Source organism: Vipera ursinii (genome assembly GCF_947247035.1).
Source record: "Vipera ursinii genome assembly, chromosome: 2".
Classification (NCBI taxonomy): Eukaryota; Metazoa; Chordata; class Lepidosauria; order Squamata; family Viperidae; genus Vipera; species Vipera ursinii.
In genome coordinates, this window is record NC_139513.1 from 290,922,509 (window position 1) to 290,939,462 (window position 16,954).

The window sequence follows — 16,954 nt, forward strand, 5'->3', positions numbered from 1 at the left end:
TACTCTTGAGTTTGGCTTTTTTCGTGCAGACATTTAATGACCCAGCAAGGTAACACCATCAGTGCGAGGAGGAGGAGGAGGAGGAGGAGGAGGAGGAGGACTGAAGGATCCTTGGTACTCTTGAGTTTGGCTTTTTTCATGCAGACGTTTAATGACCCAGCAAGGTAACACCATCAGTGCTAAAAGGGAGGAGGAGGAGGAGGAGGAGGAGGAGGAGGAGGAGGAGGAGGAGGAGGACTGAAGGATCCTTGGTACTCTTGAGTTTGGCTTTTTTCGTGCAGACATTTAATGACCCAGCAAGGTAACACCATCAGTGCGAGGAGGAGGAGGAGGAGGAGGAGGAGGAGGAGGAGGAGGAGGAGGAGGAGGAGGAGGAGGAGGAGGAGGACTGAAGGATCCTTGGTACTCTTGAGTTTGGCTTTTTTCATGCAGACGTTTAATGACCCAGCAAGGTAACACCATCAGTGCTAGAAGGGAGGAGGAGGAGGAGGAGGAGGAGGAGGAGGAGGACGATGACGACGACTGAAGGATCCTTGGTACTCGAGTTTGGCTTTTTTCATGCAGACATTTAATGACCCAGCAAGGTAACACCATCAGTGCTAGAAGGGAGGAGGAGGAGGACTGAAGGATCCTTGGTACACTTGAGTTTGGCTTTTTTCGTGCAGACATTTAATGACCCAAATAGGTAACATCTTCAGCGCTAGAAGGGAGTGGGGGTTTTTCTTTCTGATTATATACAAGTAGCTTGCCTTTGTAAACGACAGAAAGAAAATACCAGCCTCCCCCCCCAACACACAGCAACCCACTTGAACATAAACTGAGCAAAGCTCCCTCCCTTATAGCACTGGCGATGTTACCTATTTGGGTAAGGAAAATTGGGCAAGAAAACCACAAGCTCAGAGAGCAACAAAGATACCACAGTCGTCGTCCTCCTCCTCCTCCACTCCAGAAACCTCACTCCCTTCTAGCACTGATTATGTTACCTACTTGGGTCATGAAACGTCTGCAAGAAGACAAGGAAGTCAAAGAGCACCGGGGACCCCCATAGTAGCTTCAGCGCCAAAATTCTGTCACTCTGGCTTTCTTGGACCACTCTTGGACAAAAGCCTTGGTGGAGCAGTGGGCTAATGCCTCCTTAAGTAACACCAGCTGCCTGCAATTAGTGCAGGTTCGAGTCCCACCAGGCTCAAGGTTGACTCAGCCTTCCATCCTTCCCAGGTAGGTAAAATGAGGACCCAGATTGTTGGGGGCAATTAAGCTGACTTTGTAATAATGCCGCTTGGGGTGTGTGTGTGTGTGAAAGCCCTAATAAGCAGGCATATACATAGAATGAAGGCTACTGCTAAGCACATCGGTTTGTGCTTTAAATTGTAAGCCGCCCTGAGTCTTCAGAGAAGGGCGGGATATAAATGGGATTTTTTAAAAAAAACTTCATTGAAAGGACACCTTGCCCCCCCCCCACAAAGATGAAGAAAGGAGAGCTTCAAGGAGAATTTTTGGAGGGGCAGGGGTGGGGTGTTTCCCTCTTGGTTTAAAGCAGGGGTCTTCAAACCTGGCCCTTTTAGGACTTGTGGACTTCAACTCCCAGAATTCCTCAGCCAGGCACATGTGCCTGGCTGAGGAATTCTGGGAGTTGAAGTCCACAAGTCATAAAAGGACCAGGTTTGAAGACCCCCTGGTTTAGACAGTTATGTTGCGGAGTTATTTTATTTCCCCAGACCATCCCCAGTGGGAAAAGAAGAGAATCTCCTTGGGCAAAGATCTCGAGAGACATTCAGGGATGGCAAAGAAGACAAGGAGAAAAGATGGAATAGGACCTCACCTCTCGCCCCACTTTAATGAGGGGCTCCAGCAGGGCCCCCATGTAAGAGATGGAAGTCTCTGGAACATCCAGGTGCCTGCACAGGAAAAAAAAACGAAGAAGACCAAGCAGCATTATAAATATTTCTTCTTCCAAGTCAGTTTGCATTCTTCTTGCCTCCTGAACATCCTGTGAAATTGCCCCAATTTAGAGTTGCTTTCAGGCATCCCCCTAAACCAGGGGTAGGCAACCTCGGCTCTTGGATGACTCGTGGACTTCAACTCCCAGAATTCCTGAGTCGGCTGACTCAGGAGTTCTGGGAATTGAAGTCCACGAGTCATCCAAGAGCCGAGGTTGCCTAGCCCTGCCCTAAACAAAAGATACAAAGGTTGGCTTAATGCTAGCTTGTGTGCAACCTCTAAAAGCAGCCAAGATGGCTTGTAAAACAAGATTTACAGCTGTGCACGATGATCCTTGTGGCGTCTTCAATACACAGTGGTGAAAACTAGCCATGGTTTAGTACAATGGCTGAATATAGTGAACCTCTGCTGGAATTTCAAGGAGAAATAAGAGAGCTGTAGGATGCTTGGTCTTTCTTGAGCTTTCTTGTGCACTGATGAGGTTGCCTAGGTGGGTAATGAAACGTCTGCAAGCAAAACTCAGAGAGCACCAAGAACATCCCAATTCAACCCTGAGCTACAAATATTTTCTTTTATTGGTATCTCTCTCTAGATTAATATTAGACAAGAATCAAGCAGTAAACAAGTAGTCTAGTCAAGGCACCACAAAGAACACTCCCACCAACCCTGACAGGGTAAGCTATTAGTATATAAATGGCAAGCAACATCCTTCCCTTCTTGCACTGATGATGTTACCTGGTTGGGTCATGAAACGTCTGCAAGAAAACCACCAAGCTCTGAGCGCACCAAGGACCCCACAATTCTCCTCCTCCTCCTCCTCACCTCTCTCCCTTCTATCACTGATGATGTCACCTAGTTGGGTAATGAAATGTCTGCAGGACAACAATCAAGCTCAGAGAGCACTAAGCTCCCACAATCCTCCTCCTCCTCCTGCTGTCCAAACACCCCACTTCCTTCTAGCATTGTAACTGATGACGTTACCTAGTTGGGTCACGAAACATCTGCAAAGAAACAACCAAACTCAGAGAGCACCAAGGACTCCAGAGTCCCAACCCGGAGCTACAAATATTCCCTTCTAACCAAACCAGTTGTATCTAAACAGTGAGCAAAACCCACTCTCTTCCTAGTACTGATAATGTTGCCAAGTTGGGTCGTGAAACGTCTGCAAGGATGCAACCCAGTTCTGAGAGCACCAAAAACCTCACCATTCGACCAAGAGCTACAAATATTCTCTAGTAAAAAAAAAAGGAAGGTCTTAACGTACAGTCTGCATTCAGGAACTCAAGAGCCTTGGTGGAGCAGTGGGCGAATGCCTCCTTAAGTAACACCAGCTGCCTGCAATTAGTGCAGGTTCGCATCCCACCAGGCTCAAGGTTGACTCAGCCTTCCATCCTTCCGAGGTAGGTAAAATGAGGACCCAGATTGTTGGGGGCAATTAAGCTGACTTTGTAATAATGCCACTTGGGGTGTGTGTGAAAGCCCTAATAAGCAGGCATATACATAGAATGAAGGCTACTGCTAAGCTTGTAAGCCGTCCTGAGTCTTCGGAGAAGGGCGGGATATAAATGGAATTTAAATAAATAAATAAATAAATAGATGGATAGATAGATAGATAGATAGATAGATAGATAGATAGATAGATAGATAGATAGACAGATAGATAGATAGATAGGATTATCTTGCAGGACTGGGTCCTATCAATTTCCAAGTGTCTGAAATTAAAAGTGAGAAGTCAAGAGGTTTCTGAGAAAATAAAGTCTTCTGTTCCATCCTCATGTCTTCCTACAATGGAAGGGTAATCAGGGTCTACTCACAGTTTCAAGATGTGACGTATTATTTGCTCCGGAATAAGACGTTTCTGGCACAGGTTTGCAGCATCCCACAAAACGGCCTCGCAGATGACGCCATCTTGGAAACGTCTCAGCTCCGACCTCTCTCCCCAAAATTGCCGAAACTCTAAGGCCTACGGGAACAGACATAAACAGAGGTACGTTCCTCCCATTTCTCGGTGTGTTATCCTTCAACAACTGCGAAGCAATTCAAGTATTTTAACAATTAGAGATTCCATCGGGTCTATAACAGAATAACAGAGTTGGACGGGATCTTGGAGGTCTTCTAATCCAACCCCTTTACTCAAGCAGGAGACCCTTACAGAATCGTAGAATAATAGAGTCAGAAGGGACCTTGGAGGTCTTCTAGTCCAACCCCTTGCTCAAGCAGGATCCTATGCCATTTCAGACAAACGGCTGTCCAGTATCTTCTGAAAAACCTCCAGTGATGGTCATCCACAATCTCTGGAGGCAAGCCATTCCATTGATTAATTAATAGGGTTGGAAGGGAACTTGAAGGTCTTCTCCTCTGCTCAACCAGGAGACCTTATACCATTCAGGACAGTCTCTTCTTAAAAACTTCCCTGTGTTGGAGCATTCACAACTTCTGGAGGCAGGCTGTTCCACTGATTAATTGTTCTCACCGTCAGGAAATTTCTCCTTAGTTCTAGGTTGCTTCTCTCCTTGATTAGCTTTCATCCATTATTATTATTATGGTCAAATCTTGCACTGGCTGAAGTTTTTTGATCCAGAGAGAAGAGAAGAGATAGTAATCAGCAGCCCAAGTTGGTTCTCACCTCCTCTTTATCGGCTTCAGGTCCTCGCTCCAAAACACTGGTTGCGAAGTCAAGATTTAGCAACAGTCCGAAGGATAAGGAACCCATGTCTTTGTGCTTTGGGGGATCCACATGGATCGACCACTGGAAAAAAAATGATAGAGCAAGAGAAAAATTAGCAAACAAGAAGCACCTATCAGGTGGCCCTCAAATAGGACCTTTTGAGGACAGCACTGTCATCTTCAGACTGTGGACACTGCAATGGACGACAATATGTCTGAAATGGTATAGGGTTTCGTGCCTGAGCAGGGGGTTGGACTAGAAGACCTCCAAGGTCCCTTCCAACTCTGTTATTCTATTCTATTCTATTCTATTCTATTCTATTCTATTCTATTCTATTCTATTCTATTCTATTCTAATTCTATTCTATTCTAATTCTATTTCTAGTCTAGTCTAAATTCCATTCCATTCCATTCTTATTCCTACCCTACCCTATTCCTATTCATCCATTCTATTCCTATTCTATTCTATTCCTATTCTGCTCTATTCTAGTCTTATTTCTATCCTATCCTACCCTATTATTATTCCTATTATTCCTATTCCATTCCATTCCATTCCATTCCATTCTATTCCTATTCTATTCTATTCTATTCTATTCTATTCTATTCTATTCTATTCTATTCTATTCTATTCTATTCTACTGTATTCTATTCTATTCTATTCTATTCTATTCTATTCTATTCTATTCTATTCTACTCCATTCTACTCTATTCTAGTCTTATTCCTATCCCACCTTATTCCTATTCCATTCCTATTCTATTCTATTCTATTCTATTCTATTCTACTCTATTGTAGTCTTGTTCCTATCCTATCCTACCCTATTCCAGTCCAGTCCAGTCCAGTACATTCTATTCCTATTCCATAACCTGCAAAGTAAATTTCAATATAATATTCTGAATCCTTAGAAGCCAGGAGCTTTGTCGTTAAGTGAATCTGGCTTCCCCATTGTCTTTGTCACATGACCCCGGGACAATGCAACCATCATAAATACGAGTCACTTGCCAGGTGTCTGAATTTTGATCATGTGATGTCACAGGTTGCAAATGTGAAAACCGGTCGGCCCCCAGTCACTTTTTCAGTGCCGTTGCAACTTCAAAGGGTCACTAAAATGAACGGTCGTAAGTCGAGGACTACCCCCGTGGGGTGATCTTGTGACAGTTTGGCACCGATAGATGGCCAATATGTGAAGGGCCGTGAATTAAGTGATAATTAAAAGGACCACACAATCCTAAACTCTGGGTTCTTTTAGCAGGCCGGGCAAATAAGTTTTTGCTGAAGTTACCGGATGGCTCTGAGGCAACTGATGAGCCAGGAGCACCGACCGGCGGGCCAGTCCACGCTCCAGGAGGCCGAGGAAGAACGGGAGGACGGCAGCCACGTAATTCCCACCACGGTCCATCAACGCGTTGAGGAGCTGCATCTTCTTGCAAGCCGCCTGGAGTTTGGAGACGTGACGGAGGCTGAAAGACAGGAAGGAGAGCCGTGAGTGAGGAAGCTTCTCACAGAGCAAACAGACGAGCAGCTTGGAGGGCGAGGGGGCTCACAAGGAAGCAGATTAAAAATCTGTGCAAAGCAAAATATGGATCTACAGATCTGTCTAGATCTGTATCTGTAGGCCTGCAGTCTTCGAGAAGTCTTAGGCTTCAACTCCTAGAATCCCCAGGGGGCGTGACTTTTTATCACCAGAAAAAATAGCCCATTTTTTTTTCACTTTCTCTATTATTTCTCTCTCCTACTTGTCTATCCATCTATGTATTTCTGTATCTATCTCCTTATCTATCTATCTTCCTCTCTCTTATATATATCCTTCCATCTTTTTCTTCCTACATTTCATCCATCCATCCATGTATCTATCTTCCTCTCTCTCTTACACACACACGCACATATATCCTTCCATCTTTACCTTCCTTTCATCCATCCATCCATCCTACCTACCATCTTTCTATATATCCAGATGATAGATAGATAGATAGATAGATAGATAGATAGATAGATAGATAGATAGATATAAATATAGATAGATAGATGCGCATTTTCGGGTCTTTTCCCGTGTAAGATTGATAGTGTCTTGGCGACATTTTGACGAGGTCCCAGCCTGAAGATGACGAGTGGGACCTCGTCGAAACATCGCCAAGACACTATCAATCTTACATGGGAAAAGATGACCCAAATACGCCAAGACCTACCTACCTATACATACATATATATCCAAGTCTATCTTCCTACCCTATCTTCCTACCTATCATCCATCTATCTATCTATCTATCTATCTATCTATCTATCTATCTATCTATCTATCTATCTATCTATCTATCAATCATTCAATCCCTATGCTTTCTTTCCCCGCCTTTCAAACCCAGCAAGCCCTCCAAACAGTATGGACTAGAAACTTTTGGTTTGTTTGTTTTAAATGGTGGGAGGAGAGATAATATCCTTTTTTCGCCCCATGCCTGCCTGCCTGCCTTGATAACAGTGGAAAACAATCCGTCCCTCCGTGCCAGCCATTCTTTTGCAAGCCACCTACTGAAAGACGTGATCAAAGGTCCGGATCAGAGGCTTGGGGGTCATAAAGAGCAACTGAAACCCATCCACTGTTTTATCATCCAGAATCTCCATTGACTGCCTGGCTTCAAACTGGACCTAAAGAACAACAAAAGACACATACGTGTTAAGTGAGTACGGGGAGTCTGAGACTTACGACCATGTTGTTGTTAGTTGCGAAGTTGTGTCCGACCCATCGCGACCCTATGGACAATGTTCCTGCAGGCCTTCCTGTCCTCTACCATCTTCTGGAGTCCATTTAAGCTCACGCCTCCTGCTTCAGTGACTCCATCCAGCCACCTCCTTCTCTGTCGTCCCCTTCTTCTCTTGCCCTCAACCTTTCCCAGCATTAGGCTCTTCTCCAGTGAGTCCTTCCTTCTCATTAGGTGGCCAAAGTACTTGAGTTTCAGCTTCAGGATCTGGCCTTGTAAAGAGCAGTCAGGGTTGATCTCCTCTAGGACTGACCGGTTTGATCGCCTTGCACTCCAAGCGACTCGCAGGAGTCTTCTCCAGCACCACAGTTCAAAGGCCTCAATTCTTTGGCACTCAGCCTTTCTTTGGTCCAACTTTCACAGCCATACACTGAAACTGGGGAGACCATAGCCTTGACTATACGCACTTTTGTTGGCAGGGTGATGTCTCTGCTTTTTAGTGTGCTGTCTAGATTTGCCATGGCTTTCCTCTCCAGGAGCAAGCGTCTTTTAATTTCTTGGCTGCAGTCCCCATCTGAGGTGATCTTGGAGCCCAGGAAAATAAAATCTGTCACTACCTCCATTTCTTCCCCATCTATTTGCCAGGAATTGAGAGGGCCAGATGCCATGATCTTGGTTTTCTTAATGTTGAGTTTCAACCCAAGTTACGACCATAACTGAGCCCAAAGGTTTTGTTGCTAAGTGAGACATTCATTAAATGAGTTCTGCCCCATGTTACGGCCTTTCTCGTCACAGTTGTTAAGGGAATCACTGCAGTGATTCTGTGACACTGCAACGGTCGTAAATGTGAGTCGGTTGTCCAGCATCTGAATTTTGGTCACGTGACCACGGGCATGTTGCAATGTTCTAAGTCACATTTTTCAGCGCTGTTGTAGCTTCGAACAGTCACTAAGTGAACTGTAGGAAGTCGAAGACTGACAGGAAAATCAGGCTTCTTGGCTGAGGGCACTTTTTCTTTCCTGAAGGCATCTAAAGGTCTTTGCAGACCCAACGAGCTGGGCAGCAATTAATAAGTCCCTTATGAAATTGTACAGGTGGTCCTCGACTTACAACCATTCGTTTAGTGACCATTCAAAGTTACAAGGGCCCTAGAAAAAGTGACGTGTGGCCGTTTTTCACACAACCGTGGCAGCACGTTTGGTCATGGAATCAAAATTCAGACACCCGGCAACTGACTCATATTTATGACGGTCGCAGCATCCCAGAAAAGGGGTGGGGTGGGGTGTCACATGTTCCCTTTTTTGCAACCTTCGGACAAGCAAAGAGTCAGCGGGATTCACTTCACAACCGTGTGACTAACTTAACAACTGTGGCGAGAAAGGTGGTGAAATGGGGCAAAACTCACTTTATAAATGTCTCACTTTAGCAAACGGAAATGTTGGGCTAAGTTGTGGTCGTAAGTCGAGGGCAATGTTGTAGACCGATCTAGTTCTGTAACAGAATCCAATCTCGGGACAGATTGTGGAGTCTTTCAAACTCTCCACTTAGCAGCTACTACCGTGTTTTCCTGAAAATAAGACCAGGTCTTATTATTATTATTTTTTTGGCCTCTAAAAGTGGCACCAGGTCTGATTTTCGGGGTAGGCCTTACTTCACCTCTGGTAATGAGCCCCACCCAGCCGGTCCACTTCTTCCTGGGACAAAGTTCTGCAGCTGCATTCGGGCCTGCATTTCGCAGTCAGGCTTTTCCAGAAGGCCTCTGCAGACAAGTACCGAGTTATGGATTCAATAGCTCAGTCCTCAGCTGCAGGTCTCCTTGCAGAACCGAGCTATGGCTTGAATCCATAGCTGGGTCCTCAGCTACAGTGGCCTTCTTGGAAAGACCTCTTGACTGCGAAATGCAGGCCTGGCTGCAGAAGACGCTGCAGAAGAAGTGGGCCGGCGAGGCCTGGCTGCAAGGTAAATGGGTGTGGGGAGGGTGGGGCAGCTCTCCACACCAGCCTGATTTTGAGGTGTGTGCCTCGCCCCAAAATTAGGGCTTATTTTTGGGATAGGGCTTATATTAGGCCCACCCCCAAAAATCAAGCTAGGGCTTATTGTTGGTGTAGGCCAAGAGTAGGCAACCTTGGCTCTTTTATGACTCGTGGACTTCAACTCCCAGAATTCCTGAGCCAGCATGGGGTAACTATGGCCCCTTCATGACTCGTGGACTTCAACTCCCAGAATTCCTCAGCCAGCGTGAGGGAACGATGACTCATGGACTTCAACTCCCAGAATTCCTGAGCCAGCATGGCTCAGCATGGCAACCTCTCCCTTTTCCCTCAGCATGGCTGGCTCAGGAATTCTGGGAGTTGAAGTCCACTAGTCATAAAAGAGCCAAGGTTGCCTACCTCTGGTGTAGGCCTTACTTTAAGGGAAACACGGTACCTCCTGGTAACCTACTCCATGCATAACTTCCCCCCTCCCCTATTTACCTGCTTGTAAGTGTTGGCAGTCATATCCGCACACAGGTTCACCAGTCCAGAAGAGTCTACAAACACCACTTGGAACGCTTGGTGGAAGTCCGTCAGGGAAGGCTAAAAGAAAATTAAGAGCTTCAAGACTGCAGAGACGGTCTTCATTAAAATACAAGCAGCAGGTTGTAAGGAACCAAGCCATCATTCAGGAGAAGTGCATCTCACGCTCACAGTAAAACAGAGGTTGCCACAAAGGGCTGTCCTCCACTTCATATCTCCATTATGAATTCCCTTTGATGCAATGATTAAGATTCAACCTCTGAATTCCAGGCAAAGTCTAGAATAATACTTCCAATTTCAGCCAACAACAGCCGGGCCCGACAGAGTCTTCCTCGCCCAAGTCATTCCAGATGCTTCCCAGATTATAGAAAAACTTGAATTTCTCCACTTCCGTAAGATACTTTAACTACAATAGCGCTGGCTGCCCCACATTAACTTACAATAGCATTAGCACCCAGACTGAACCGAGCTGCAACTTTAAGGAAATGCCAACTTGCTCCCTATTCAAAAGGCAGATTCTCATCCTATTGAATAAGAAGCTTAAAATGTGATTTTTTCCATCTTAATACAGCAGTAAATAATTCAAAGGTCTCTCTTACCAGACTGGGCTCCGTGTCTTTTGACAGGCTGATTCCAGATGTAGTGAGATCTGTAGTAGCTGGGAAGGAAGAGTTAAAAAAGAGAATTAATCACTTTGGACAGGAGTCCCCATTTTATATCCTTATGCAGGTAGTCCTCGACTTACGTCCACAACTGAGGCCTAAATTTCTGTTGTTGAAATAATTATTGAGCTTTGCCCCATTTTACGACCTTTCTTGTCACAGTTGTTAAGTGAATCGCTACGGCTGCTAAGTTAGTCACACGGCTGTTAAGTGGATCCGGCTTCCCCATTGACTTTGCACGTCAGGAGGAGGCAAAAAGGGGGAACACGTGACCCCGGGACCCTGCATCCGTCATAAATACGAGTCAGTTGCCAAGCGTCCGAATTTTAATCAGGTGACCACGGGGATGCTGCAATGGTCATAAGTGTGAAAAATGGTCATTCGTAAGTCATTTTTTCCAGTGTCATTGTAACTCTGAACAGTCGCTAAATGAGCTGTTGTAAGTTGAGAAGTACCTGTGCCGAACAAGCCACTGGACTACAAGTTCCATACGTCATGGGGATGATGGGAGTTAACTTTGGTGGAAGAATGTACAGCTTGAAGGATCTCTTTACTGCCACGTTTATTGGGATCCCAGTAATAATGGGAAGGTGAAGTGCAAAAAGTGGGTCCAGTCACCAGGCTGGCTTTGGAAGGAGTTTGGGGGCTGCTTAACTGTGATATTCTTACTGGAGCCATTTCCCTCTGCAAACTGGAAGGGCCACCATGGCTTTTAAAAGTATACTTAAAAGTACATTTTGTTTTTAAAGTAAGGATAGATATCAAAAGAGAGAGGGAGGGAGGGAGGGAGGGAGGGAGGGAGGAGGAGAAAGATGGAAAGATAGAAGGGAGGGACAGGGAGGGAGGGAGGAAGGAAGGAAGGAAAAGGAAAGAGAAGGGAGGGAGGGAGGGATGAAAAGACAGAAGGGACAGGGACAGGAAGGGAGGGAGGAAGGAGGGGAACGAAGGAAAGACAGAAGGGAGGGACAGGAAGGGAGGGAGGGAGGGAGGAAAGAGAGAAGGGAGGGAGGGAGGAGGGGAAGGAAGGAAAGACAGAAGAGACAGAAAGGAAGGGAGGAAGGAAAGAAAAGGAAAGACAGGAGGGAGGGAGGAAGGAAAGAGGGGAAGGAAGGAAAAAGAGAAGGGAGGGACAGGGAAGGAGGGAGGGAAGAAGGAAAAGGAAAGACAGAAGGGAGGGAGGGAGGAAAAGACAGAAGGAAGAGACAGAAAGGGAGGGAGGGAGGAAGGAGGGGAGGGAGGGAGGGAGGAAAGAGAGAAGGGAGGGGGGAGGGAGGAGGGGAAGGAAGGAAAGACAGAAGAGACAGAAAGGAAGGGAGGAAGGAAAGAAAAGACAGGAGGGAGGGAGGAAGGAAGGAAAGAGGGGAAGGAAGGAAAAAGAGAAGGGAGGGACAGGGAGGGAAGAAGGAAAAGGAAAGACAGAAGGGAGGGAGGGAGGAAAAGACAGAAAGGGAGGGAGGGAGGAAGGAGGGGAAGGGAGGAAAGACAGAAGGGAGGGACAGGAAGGGAGGAAGGGAAGAAGGAAGGAAGGGAAGGAAGAGAAGAGAGAAGGGAGGAAGGGAAGGAAGGAAAGAGAGAAGGGAGGAAGGGAGGAAGGGAAGGAAGGAAAGAGAGAAGGGAAGAAGGAGGGGAGGAAGGGAAGAAGGAAGGAAGGGAAGGGAGGAAAGAGAGAAGGGAAGAAGGAGGGGAGGAAGGGAAGAAGGAAGGAAGGGAAGGAAGGGAAGAGAGAAGGGAGGAAGGGAGGAAGGGAGGAAGGGAAGGAAGGAAAGAGAGAAGGGAGGGACAGGGAGGGACGGAGGGAGAAAAGAAGGGAAAGGAAAGGCAGGAGGGAGGGAGGGAGGGAGGTTCAGGTAGGAGGGGAAAGATGAGAGGGAGGGGGGAGGGGGGAAGGGAGGCCCCCAGCTAGTCAGGCTCCTCTGAACTACATTATATCTGCCAAAGGATTCGTTTCTCTAGATTCCCATGTAGGTTCTTTATTCTTACATTTAGGTATTTTCCTGCCGCCCCTTCTTACATCGAGAATCTGAGCATTTCAGAGAAAATTGCATACTCCCTCTTCTTCCCAGAGGGAAAATAATAATAATAATAATAATAATAATAATAATAATAATAATAATAATAATAATAATAATAATAATGAGGAGGAGGAGGAGGAGGAGGAGAACACTTGTTCCTCTGCTGATTCCATCTGAGATTTGGCCCCATGCCTGAAGAGTTGCAGATCAGACCCAAAGAATCCAGAATTCCCCATTGAGCATCAGGCACCGGCTTGGTCCGAACATCACAACGTTCCTGGCAACTTATGTTTATGTATTGGACTTATATACCGCCCTTCTCCCGTAGGACTCAGGGCGGTTCACAAGGTATTTAAAATAACAATACAAATTACAAAAGTTAAGAACAATTACAATAATTAAATTTAGTCCTTGAATAAAATAAAACCCCTGTTAAACTCCAATTAAAAGCCAATTAAAATAAAATTACAATTAAAATTCTCAGTCCTGGCCGGAAAACTCAAAGAGCCAGGTCTTCAGGTCCCGGCGGAATGAACGAAGGTCAGGGACAGCCCTGAGCTCTACGGGCAGCTGGTTCCAAAGGGCAGGCGCACCCACAGAGAAGGCCCTCCCCCTAGGTGTTACCCGCCGGCACTCTTTTGCCGGCGGTACCCTGAGAAGGCCCTCCCTGTGGGAGCGCACAGGACGAAGGGAACTTGATGCCGGCAGCAACTTACCTAAGAAATGGAGAGCATTGCGCAGCACCTGGTACCCACTCATCATTTTGCTGATCTTGTGAGTGGCCAAGAGGTGTCCCACCAGCATGGATGCAATGAAGCCGTTGAAACATCCCAGACCCTGGAAGAAAGTTGAAAGTCAACACAAACACACGCCTTCCCCTCCACAGCCAAAAAATGCATAAAAAGAACAGAGAAAAAGAACTGGGACCTATTGCTTCTGTTTAGGACAACTTATTTGCATAGAACACAAACTGAACTCAACTTTCGACAGGTAGATCACCTCTTCCCTTTTTCCTCTCTACAATTCCTCATCCAGAGTAGCTGCCCAAAGAACCAAATTAGTGCTAGGCTGCATTAACAGAGGGATAGAATCAAGATCACGTGAAGTATTAATACCACTTTACAAGGCCTTGGTAAGGCCACACTTGGAATACTGCATCCAGTTTTGGTCACCATGATGTAAAAAAGATGTTGAGACTCCAGAAAGAGTACAGAGAAGAGCAACAAAGATGATTAGAGATCTGGAGGCTAAAACAAATGAAGAACGTTTGCAGGAATTGGGTATGTCTAGTTCAGGGGTAGGCAACCTCGGCTCTTTTATGACTCATGGACTTCAACTCCCAGAATTCCTGAGCCAACCAAGCTGGCTCAGGAATTCTGGGAGTTGAAGTCCATGAGTCCTAAAAGAGCCGAGGTTGCCTACCCCTGGTCTAGTTAAACAAAGAGAAGGGTGAGGGGTGAAGTGATAGCAGTGTTCCAATCTCTCAGGGGCTGCCACAAAGAAGAGGGAGTCAAGCTATTCTCCAAAGCACCTGAAAGCAGGACAAGAAGCAACAGATGGAAACTAATCAAGGAGAGAAGCAACCTAGAACTAAGGAGAAACTTCCTGACAGTGAGAACAATTAACCCGTGAAACAACCTGCCTCCAGAAGCTGTGAATGCTCCAACATTGGAAGTTTTTAAGAAGAGACTGGAGAGCCATTTGTCTGAAATGGTATACGGTTTCCTGCCTGAGCAGGGGTTTTTTATTTATTATTTATTTATTTATTTTCATTCCATTTATATCCCACCCTTCTCCGAAGACTCAGGGCGGCTTACAATCTAAGCACAAATCAAATGTGCTTAGCAATAGCCTTCATTCTATGTATATGCCTGCTTATTAGGGCTTTCACACACACCCCAAGCGGCATTATTACAAAGTCAGCTTAATTGCCCCCAACAATCTGGGTCCTCATTTTACCTACCTCGGAAGGATGGAAGGCTGAGTCAACCTTGAGCCTGGTGGGACTCGAACCTGCACTAATTGCAGGCAGCTGGTGTTACTTAGGGAGGCATTAGCCCTCTGCTCCACCAAGGCTCTTCATTACCCAACTAGGACACATCATCAGTCCTTGGAGGGAGTGGAGACAGGTCGAATCACTTCTCTATAAACAGAGAGTAAATCCCGCTCCTTCTGTCTGGAATAGGGATAGGGATAGGGATAGGGATAGGGATAGGGATAGGGATAGGGATAAGGATAGAATAGAATAGAATAGAATAGAATAGAATAGAATAGAATAGAATAGAATAGAATAGAATAGAATAGAATAGAATAGAATAGAATAGAATAGAATAGAATAGAATCTGGAAGGGACCTTGGAGGTCTTCTAGTCCAGCCCCCTGCTCAAGCAGGAGAACCTGTACCATTTCAGATAAATGACTATCTAGTCTCTTCTTAAAAACCTCCAGTGATGGAGCATCCACGATTTCTGAAGGCAACTTCTGCTCCACTGGTTGATTGTCCTCCCTGTTAGGAAGTTTCTCCTTAATTCCAGGTTGCTTCTCTGTTTGATCAGTTTCCAACCGTTGTTTCTTCTCCTGCCCTCTGATGTTTTGGAGAATAACATGACCCCCTCTTCTTTGTGGCAGCTCCTCAAATACTGGAACACTGCTATCGTATCACCCCCGTTTCTTCTTTTCTTTAGACTAGCCATACCCAAGTCCTGCAGCCGTTCTTCATATGTTTTAGTCTCCGGGCCTTGGATCATCTTAGTTGCTCTTCTCTGGACTTTTTCCAAGGTCTCAACACCTTTTTTGTAGCACGGTGATCTAAACTGGTTCACAAGGTTGACGCTGGATGGAACAAAACTGTGACTGAATCTGGATGTTCTCCTCTGGATGTTCCCCTCTCCTCCCAGCAGGTAACAAGGTTGTGAAGATGTGTAGCATTCCAGACAATACTTCGTGTTGGAAAGAAACATCAAAAGGCTTCTGTGGGTTGATCAAGTCAGCCGGATTACCTGATAGAGCTCTCGCTGACGGAGCCAAACTTTGAGGAGGGCCACCCCATCTTGGAAGCCTCGGAAGGCCCTGGCGGCCTCGGAGAGGTAGAGCAGGTTGGTCTCCATCACCAGGTCCCACAAAATGGAGTTGTTGTAATGAGGGGTGGGGGGTTCAGCTACTCCTGGGAAAAGAAGCAAAAAGGGTTGGGAGGCCAATGACCATCTCATTGGGAGGCAGACAAAGGAGCCTTCGGACCAACTTCCTGTCTAAGTGGAGGAAGCCAGCAGCAACAGCATGCTGTCAGGACCCACCCCAATTCACATCTTAGGAAATAAAGAACTCTTGGAACCAGGCTTGTCCAAAAAGGAGATTTTACTAAGATGTAGTCGACTGTGGGAATACAAGACAGGATCTGGCATTGTGTTACATTTTGATACTATATAAAGGATTCCCATTTCAACCCCCTCCCTTCAACCCCATTTGGTCAGACTCACATTAATTAAACTTAGGTGTCAGGCCCTTCGGTGGGAAAGGGTAATCTTCTCATGCTTTTTATTGCTATTGCCTTCTTCCTTTCAGTTTCAAATGGAGATACAGACCAGATCCCTTCTTCCCTAACCCTCCCCCTTGTTATTCCCAGTTCAAAAGGTTTTCCTTGGTCTTTGAAGATAGCCTACAGGCAGGCTGAATACACCTCCTTCCCACTCGGAAGATGGCAGAATCCAGGGGGAGGCACAATATTTTAAACATACATTTATGAATGTGATATACCGGTAAATGGATTCTGACAATGCAAAACAATGCAAGGTGAGATACAGGGAGTCCTCGACTTACAACCTTTCATTTAGTGACCATTCAAAGTTACAACAGCCCTGAGAAGTGACTTGTGATCGTTTTCCACCCTTACGAACGTTGCAGCATCCCCGGCCATGTGATCAAAATTCGGTCACTTGGCAACTGGTTCATATTTATGATGGTTGCTGTGTCCCGGGGTCATGTGATCAAAACTCAAGACGCTTGGCAAACTGACTCCTATTTATGACAGTTGCAGTGTCCCGGGGCTCAGGTGATTTCCCCCTTTTTGTGACCTTCTGATCCAGCAAAGCCAATGGGGGAAAGGTAGGTTCATTTAACGACCGTGTTATTAAGTTAGCAACTGCGGTGATTCATTTAACAGCTGTGGCAAGAAAGGTCGTAAAATGAGGAAAAACTCAAATCTTTTGCTTAGCAGCGGGAAGTTTGGGCTCAATTGTGGTGATAAGTCAAGGATTATGGCAATCTAAAAATTACAGGGTTATCAGTGCATGTAACACAGATGTGTGTGTGTGTGTGTGTGTGTGTGTGGACAAGAATGTCAACCTTGCTGTCAAGCAAAATCAACCTTTTAATAGCGAGTGCCACACAAAGTGCACTAACCAAACAGGTGGTAAGGAAATAGGGGAACTCAGGCACCACACAGATTATGTAGAAAGTAAACACAGGGT

General features: G+C 45.9%; 2 protein-coding genes across 2 annotated transcripts in view; one reads left to right on the forward strand and one right to left on the reverse strand.

Moving 5' to 3' along the window:
- The window catches only part of TPGS2 (tubulin polyglutamylase complex subunit 2), a 409,136-nt gene that overhangs the window by 213,983 nt on the left and 178,199 nt on the right, over positions 1-16,954 (forward strand). The window lies entirely within an intron of this gene.
- Positions 1-16,954, reverse strand: part of NOL6 (nucleolar protein 6) — a 93,093-nt gene that overhangs the window by 61,592 nt on the left and 14,547 nt on the right. The window contains exons 7-15 of the mRNA XM_083354923.1: positions 15,488-15,651; positions 13,206-13,326; positions 10,415-10,473; positions 9,774-9,875; positions 7,131-7,246; positions 5,889-6,066; positions 4,568-4,690; positions 3,756-3,904; positions 1,823-1,898 (exon numbers count right to left, since the gene is read on the reverse strand). Coding sequence (XP_083211049.1) covers positions 1,823-1,898; positions 3,756-3,904; positions 4,568-4,690; positions 5,889-6,066; positions 7,131-7,246; positions 9,774-9,875; positions 10,415-10,473; positions 13,206-13,326; positions 15,488-15,651 — 1,088 coding nt within the window. The remainder of the gene's footprint in view (positions 1-1,822; positions 1,899-3,755; positions 3,905-4,567; positions 4,691-5,888; positions 6,067-7,130; positions 7,247-9,773; positions 9,876-10,414; positions 10,474-13,205; positions 13,327-15,487; positions 15,652-16,954) is intronic.